Source organism: Dysidea avara, chromosome 10 (assembly GCF_963678975.1).
Source record: "Dysidea avara chromosome 10, odDysAvar1.4, whole genome shotgun sequence".
NCBI lineage: Eukaryota > Metazoa > Porifera > Demospongiae > Dictyoceratida > Dysideidae > Dysidea > Dysidea avara.
Genome location: NC_089281.1, coordinates 15813989 through 15821740, shown reverse-complemented (window position 1 = coordinate 15821740; position 7752 = coordinate 15813989). Strand labels below are relative to the sequence as shown.

The 7752-nt window shown below is 38.9% G+C and overlaps 1 protein-coding gene across 1 annotated transcript in view; it reads left to right on the top strand.

Annotated features, from left to right (window-relative positions):
- The window catches only part of LOC136268954 (WD repeat-containing protein 19-like), a 32680-nt gene that overhangs the window by 251 nt on the left and 24677 nt on the right, over positions 1–7752 (top strand). The window contains exons 2-18 of the mRNA XM_066064428.1: positions 47–138; positions 211–276; positions 340–404; positions 556–616; positions 1316–1414; positions 2329–2389; positions 2444–2515; positions 2565–2642; positions 3081–3161; positions 3670–3701; positions 3776–3857; positions 4743–4834; positions 5686–5753; positions 5802–5864; positions 6082–6194; positions 6243–6348; positions 6560–6669. Of these exons, the coding sequence (XP_065920500.1) occupies positions 47–138; positions 211–276; positions 340–404; positions 556–616; positions 1316–1414; positions 2329–2389; positions 2444–2515; positions 2565–2642; positions 3081–3161; positions 3670–3701; positions 3776–3857; positions 4743–4834; positions 5686–5753; positions 5802–5864; positions 6082–6194; positions 6243–6348; positions 6560–6669 (1341 nt within the window). The remainder of the gene's footprint in view (positions 1–46; positions 139–210; positions 277–339; positions 405–555; positions 617–1315; positions 1415–2328; positions 2390–2443; positions 2516–2564; positions 2643–3080; positions 3162–3669; positions 3702–3775; positions 3858–4742; positions 4835–5685; positions 5754–5801; positions 5865–6081; positions 6195–6242; positions 6349–6559; positions 6670–7752) is intronic.

Below are 7752 nucleotides of genomic sequence, written 5' to 3'. Positions count from 1 at the left end.
TTTAGCAAATTAAGCTATTGCAATAATGGTGTACACACCTCACCAGCCCGTACTGGTGGTCCCAGTTGATGTGAATGGTCAGGGCAGGTTGAAGTATGCTTGGCAGAGGAGCATTGGAAATCTTGTAGCTGTAACTGGGTATGCTGTATAGTAATAGTGTGTGTGTGTGTGTGTGATGGTTTGTGTGCTCATGTATGTATTTTGTAATAGCATTAACAAGGTGGTGAGTATCTACGACAGACATGGAGATTTTAAGTCACAGTTCACTCTGCCTGGGTAATATTTTCTAGCCATTAACACTATAAACTATAGTATCTGTGTGTGCTTTTGTATATATAGGCTGTGCACCTTTTTAGACTGGGACAAAGATGGTGAACTACTGGCAGCTATACAAGACAAATCAGGTAAGTTTGTACTTCATCTCAGTATTACATCACTTTTGCCATTAAGAACTTCTAAAGAACAAGTTTTATGTGTTCCTTATTGAAGTGATTAAGTGTCCCAGTGTGACAATAGTGATCTTAGATGTTATAAGAGTTCATGTGTGTCTTGCAGGAATTCTTTATTTGTGGAGTGCTCACTCATTGGATGTTTCTCCACTTGACTTGGGTGTGAAGTGAGTTTGTGTTGTAGACTACTTTATCATGTCTTTTGTGGATAAAGAGAGACCCTTTTAAAAGGCACTCCTCAACCAACACCTCCATGTAGAGCTACAAAGACTATCAGAGGAGGTTGGGCACACTTTAAGTATCACTAAAATACATTACACAAAAGTCAGGTGCCGTTCTCAATGTAATGCAGTGAATCAATATTGTTCCATTTATAGAATATGTACATGTATGCGACAAGTCCGGTGAAGTTGTATACACCAAACCGCAACTTATTAATTTCACCCAGATTTCAAGTGTTTTTAAAGTACATTGTCTTGAAGCTTACGTGAAGCACGTTCTGAATATCTGATAAACCCCAGTGAACCCCATCATTTGTGACTATTGAGGGTCACATGAAACACCAAATAAAGCAATGTAATATATTTAGGTAGCGTTTAGAGCGCATCCGACCTCCTCTGAAAGACTATTCAACATCAATGTCATACAGTAAAACAATGTGGTCACTTGAAAGTGGATACCTATATGCATGTACATATCCAACCTGATAAATCAGAACTTTTTTTAATAATTAGGACACTTTTGGCCCAGTGAATGGTACCCAACTGATCCCACTGTGTTTCGTCTTGAACATATATTGTAAAGTGTCTTATACTAGCTATAGGTGTTACATTACAGCATGTGTGTTGGTTGTTTCATCTCACTAGGGACTCAATGACTGTTTGTTTGTGGTCACTGAACACACAACTACTGGCACTTGGTACCCTGAAGGGAAATCTGCACATTTACAATCACAGGACTAGACGGTAATGTGTTGTGGTAGCTAGTGTACCTGCATATGTGTGAGTATAGATTACTAATCCTGCCCTGCTCCCAAGAGAATTTGCTGTGTACAATTTGATCCACACTAAATAGAATTCCAATGTACAGTCTCCGATGACAAACATGATCATGAAGTCTAGACATGCCTATGTATGTAGTTTGTTTGACTTCTTGTTTTTGAAATATGGCAGCACACTTTCCATCACTTTCAGCCCCTTTTATACCATACGTGTCACACAGCCTTTCTCCAATACATGACTTGCTAAGACAAATCCAACACCTGGTACTTATTTAGATGGAGTATCACCCACATGTTTGGCTTCCCAAGTGTTGTTACAGAGGCCAGCAGAGGCAGGCCATCACTAATCAGAAGCCAGCAAGCAGCTACACACAAAGTTTACATGGCTGATGAACACTATGGAAATGACTATATTCACACACACCACAGGTAGAGCTTGGGGTTTTTGATTGCTTTTCTGCATGTGCTTGCTTGTTCAGCATCAGCTGCTAGGTATTACGCTATCCACATGATCAAGAGCTACTGTATGTGTAGTTTCAAAAAGTGTGAGAAAATACTTATCCTGTGAGTTTTTAAATGTTTCTGCTTGACAGTAACTTAAGCTCTCCAAATATAGGAAGCCTCAGCATAGGATTTACCAGGCACATAGAAGTAACTCCATACAATTTTGTACTGCTGAGTAAAGAACTTCTATAATACTGCTACATCCACAATGTGTCAGTAGATATACGCTAGAGAGGTGAAAGTTCATCCCCTGAAAGTTCATCCCCGCATTGAAAAATTCATTGAAATTGAGAATGGCTTCTATTTAAGTAGGGCTTCTGTTTGGGCTATATAGATATATATAAAAGTATGGTGACTATTTTTTTTCTCCTGTAGGAAAATTCAGATACTTGGGAAGCATACAAAGAGGATCCTCTGTGGAGCCTGGAGTAAAGAGGTACCTTGCTCGTTATTATTATTATTATGTACACTCTTCACTTGTGGTCTTTAGAATCTGCTAGCTCTGGGGTCAGAAGATCGTACCATCACCATTAGCAATGCTGAGGGAGATACCATGCAATCTGTGAGCTGTCTGTTGTAATTAAAATGGGTGTACGTGGTCATCATCTTAGGTAAGCCTGAGGGGCGAGCCATCTCACTTGCAGTTTTCATCACCAAGTGGGGCAGGAGGTGGCTCTCAGCAAACTATTGTAAGTGTTTGTCTATGAATACAGTACATCTATTCTGTACACCTTGGGACCATGTTGAAGTGTTCTTACTAGTGAGGTGTAATTCAAGGATCTCAATACAATTTGTTTACCCTAATAAAAATGGGAATGTTGACATGTGATAAGATTCCCATATTTTGTGCTTATAAAGTAGTTATGTACCTTTCAAATGCAGCCACCTGACCCGCCAAATATGTAGCAGCCAGCAGCCTGGAATGCCTACTGTTGTTTGTATATATATATATGTGTACGGAACCTGAATACTGGCCCCAAAGTACTTAGTACTGTACTTAACTCATAGACTGAGCTGGAAAATTAGGATGCCTTGATAATCAGGACACTAGTATTGGTCCCAGGGTGTCCATTTTACACTGGTCCCCACTGTATGCTTGTCCACCCCATCCACCTCTTTTCTCACAGGTTAGTGGAGTGATACTTCATAAGACCCTCTACATCTATGATATTGACAACAGTGAAAACCCCATTGAGTTAGCATTTCAGGTAAGTAAGATACTAGTGATCAATGTACCTTTTAGTAAAGCTGACCTTTTCATAAAGGTCTGTATCTTAAAATGTATATTCATATTTGTATCTACTGTACATCTGTGTGTATCTAGCCCTTTCACAATGCCAAGTACATGATACCTTAGGGCATACTTGGGAGTACATAAAAACTTCATTAATAGGGCCACCTAGCTATGGGACCAAAAAAAATGTCTCGATAATGAGTTGGTCTTATCTATGAGGTCACACAGTACACCGATCAGGTGGTCTTATTAAAGATGTGGCCACTAAGTGAGGTTACACTGATACTGTACTTATAGTTTATTTTCAGTTTACTTGGCTCTATGCTTTACTGTGTGATCAAGAGCCCATTGGTACAAACGTGTGGTGTTTTCTCTTGTACGTTTTCACACATACGCATGTTTTCACACATACATTATTCTGCGGTAAATACACTTGATATGATGCTCCTGAGTAATGTGCTGACTACACTGTGTTATTACAGAACAGATATGGAGATATTGTAACTTACAGATGGTGAGTGTTACACATGTGTAGTACACACACCTGTATCTCTTGTGGTTTGTGTATGTGGTTCACTGATGGGCCAGGTTTGATGCCACCAAGATTGTGATTGGCTTCTCTAATGGCTACTTTGTGGTTATCTCTACTAACAAGGATGACATAGGACAGGTATTGTCTGTCTGTCTGTATGTGTGTAGTATGTGCCTATGTGATGTGCGTGCAATTACTAGACCGGAGCTCTGACCTCTAGTGCACAAGCTATGCTAGCAAGTTTAAGCAATGCCCCATGACTGTTGCAGTTGCTTTACTAACTTTATTCCAATCTACCCACTTGACTGGAGAGCCAAATACCCGTGTCCCACCTTAACCCTTAAACCCACATAGTCCAGAAAACTGGATTTAGTCTTAACAACACGTACCTTGCACAAAAAGCACTGTAACTTTCGAAGCATCTGTCCTATGGCTATGCAATTTGCGGCATTCTACTTGTGATGTAACAAGGCTTAAAATGATACCTAGGGTTTTACCCTGGGTGGCAATATAGCTATGATCTTCCACACAGCTGTTGAAGGCTTTGCATATGCTTTGCTTTGCTATGTGTATTGTAATGTGTCTGTTTGTGTATAGTGGCATATCCTTAATGTGTACGGTAGAAAAAAACATACACGTGGCCTGTACCTTGTGTATGCACACGCAATACATTGTGTGTAGTTCATATGAGTATAATGACCTATATGATGATGTAGCAGCATTGCCTAGTATACCATGGAGACAGGTTGGAAGTTGTTCAGATTATTTCAGCTCATGTTTGTGTCATGAGACTATACTGGCTTGGAGCACTTGTATATTGTATGTGAAGGTCACTGAAGCCAGGTGTGTGTATAGACCTTGCATGGGAACATGCCTATGTGTGTTTGTGTGTACTTGTGGATGTGTGATGAAACCTTCTCTAATCCTATGATTTTGTTACATAGTAAGTAAACTTTGGCCAAAATAAATCTGGTTGAAGGGATGTATGTACACACATCTGCTCTCACTTATTTCTCCCATCAGGAGCAGTTTCAAGTCAGGAATCACAAGGACCACTTGTCAGACCTCACCATATGTCACCATGTTAACCAACTAGCTACTTGTGGAGACAACAGGTCAGTACATATTGACCATGGAAAAGCACAGCAGTCAATCTTCACGCTTGCTCTCGTTGCTCTATCACAATATTTCTGTGAAGAAAAAGAAAAAAAAGAAACTGTGTGCTTCAGTCCTTGTATTGTAATAGGTTAAATTGCCCCAGTCCATTACAGAATGTTGCTGATAATACTCTACAATGCTGTTTAGTAGGTGCTAATACTTTTACTGTATGGTAGTTTGAATTTGGTTCACTTAACAGTACTAATTGGGCCTACTAATAAATATCATGAAGGCTCTTAATAAGACTTGAGATGTGTTACTTCAAACTTTTAACCATAGTTTAACCCATGAGGAACCTCATAAGTATGTCATCTTTCCAAGTTAGTATTGGAACCAAGTTTGCTCACATTATCTAACAAGAGATGAAGTTGCAACAAAATGTGATATATATTTTTAACTGTTTTCTCATATATGAGCATACTATACATACAAAGACACGTTAGGCTAGCCCCAATTACCTGTACAATACCAGCTATATGACAAAGTCCCATGTCTTAACAAACCAACTTGAAAATCCCTTCTTTGTGTAGCCACCTGCTTTGTAACATCACAAGGATTTTGTCCCTATGTAGAACAGTTCTCACTGTACACTGGAACCTGTCAAGGTCCCAAAGTATTCCTTAAACATAAACTGACCCTTTACAATTGGTTGGTCCCAAGTTGTCTGTATTACACAGATATATGTAACCTGGTGTTTATAATAGCACTTGGCTGCTGGCCATTAATTTAAAATCCAATCTTTCTTAAAGGGCTGATCAATTTTGTAACTCTTAGCCACTGTACATATATTATTGTCTTGTTCCTCTAGTGTTAAAATACATGATCTTGTTGAACTAAAAGATGTCTACAACATCATTAATGTGGATGAAGGCTATGGTAGGTACTCTCCCCTGAGTTTGTTACGCACGCTATTGTCACCCTCAGGCAAGCTCGACCGGTTACAGTGGACAGATGATGGTCAGATACTTAGTATCACTACAATGGATGGTAAGTGTCACTATTTTTGAGGGTCTGGTCAGGGGAGTTGTAACAGTATGGATGACATTTAACTATTTGTAACTGAAATGTATCTAGCGTTATATGCTATATAGGTACAGTGTATCTTGAAAGCTCTTATTATGATCAGTGATGTTGTGCTCTCTACATGTAATTCTTAAGAGCTACATTACACTGTACAACCATTAAGCTATAATACATTCTACAGGTACACTACTGAGCTACCTCACTAAACTACCAGTACTGGGAGATGCTAATGGTACAAGACTAGCCTACCTTACATCCCTATTAGAGATCACCATCGTCAACAATGTGGAAGAGGTATGTCCGTATCTGTGTTTGTCCATTATATGTTGTTGCATGTTTTAGGAAGTTCCGATGAAGTTTGAAGTGCAGTGTGAACCAAGTTTCCTTGCTTTGGGTCCATACCATTTTGCTGTTGGTATGAATGATAGGTCGTGGATTTATTCTATTGGTAAGTATTGTGGGAGGGGCTTGTCCAGCAGTTGCAGAGTGGGCATGCACTGGAACTACAAAATGGACACCCTGATATGTGGATACCTCTTTTGCAAATCAGGACATTTATCCATAGTCCCATTTACACTAGTGTACACACATTTAGAATAAGGACTAGGACGCTTTAGTGTATTCTTGGATCATTCTACTGTGTACTTTTCTGCTAACAGGAGATGAGACACAAGAGATGGAGCGATCTTTCCATGGCTCCATCTCAGGATTTGCTCTCAGTGCAGAATACTTTGCATGTATGTTTGAAGGAAAGATACAATTAATGCAGGTAATTGGTTTATATGTTTCTGTTCTGATATTTTCACATAGCAACTCTGAATGTAATAATCAAAACCCACAACCACTTATTGTATGTACATAAAGAGCTGAGTGATATATAGACATTTTTACTAATCGAGTGCACCCCTAAGGCTTTTTTGCCAAGGCCTATACAAAATAAATACAAAAAGGATTAACATTAATATTGTAGTACCAGGTTATCATTTTAGTTGAAGGCTGAAAGTAGAAACTTGACAATCCAGACATGTGGTCACAAACTGGTCACATGTCATAGCCCTATGATATTTTACTTCATATAATTACACAACCAAATATGGCACTTGAAATTGAAATCTTTATTATGATGTCCTTTTGTCACATACACGAGTTGAATTTTAGTTGAGAAGCCTTACAAGTGCTGTATAGTTAAAAGAGGAGTTCTTGGAATTGATATCTATTTTGTACATTTGAAAACTCTTGATCGATACTGAGTAGGGCTGGGATGAATATTGAAATTTACCTTCGAACATTCGCTAATAAAATGTTCGAGCATTCAAAGCTTATTCAAGTTACAGGTTTTCTTGTATTTATGCACATCCTTCTTAAGTTTTATCTTTCTAATTCTATCTAATAAGTTTGTAAACAATTGGAAAGTGCATAGCAACAGTACTGAATGACGTGATCGATCGATTGCAAATGGGCGTGTCCGCTGTACTGCAATCATGCATAGGTAAACACCAAGTAATGGCTAAAAGGACATTTTCCATGCACATTATAAGGTGTTGTAAGGCTGCAACTATGGTAGCAAGCTGAACTGCGATGATTTAATAGTGGGTGTGGCACACGAAGATTGATTGCGAAGAGACAAACATTGATCACGCAAGGGAAATATGCAGCTGCAATAAAGGCAACGACATTTATTTGTAATTCTTTCGTAAACTATGAGTGCATTACAAAGCTTCGAAGGATACTTTTATAATTCGAAGTTTACTTAACCTTCGAACCCATAAAACATTCGTAGCTTCGTCCCAGCCCTAATACTGAGATAGCGGGGTTGAATGGGTTTGATACGTGATCAACCTCCTCTGAGATG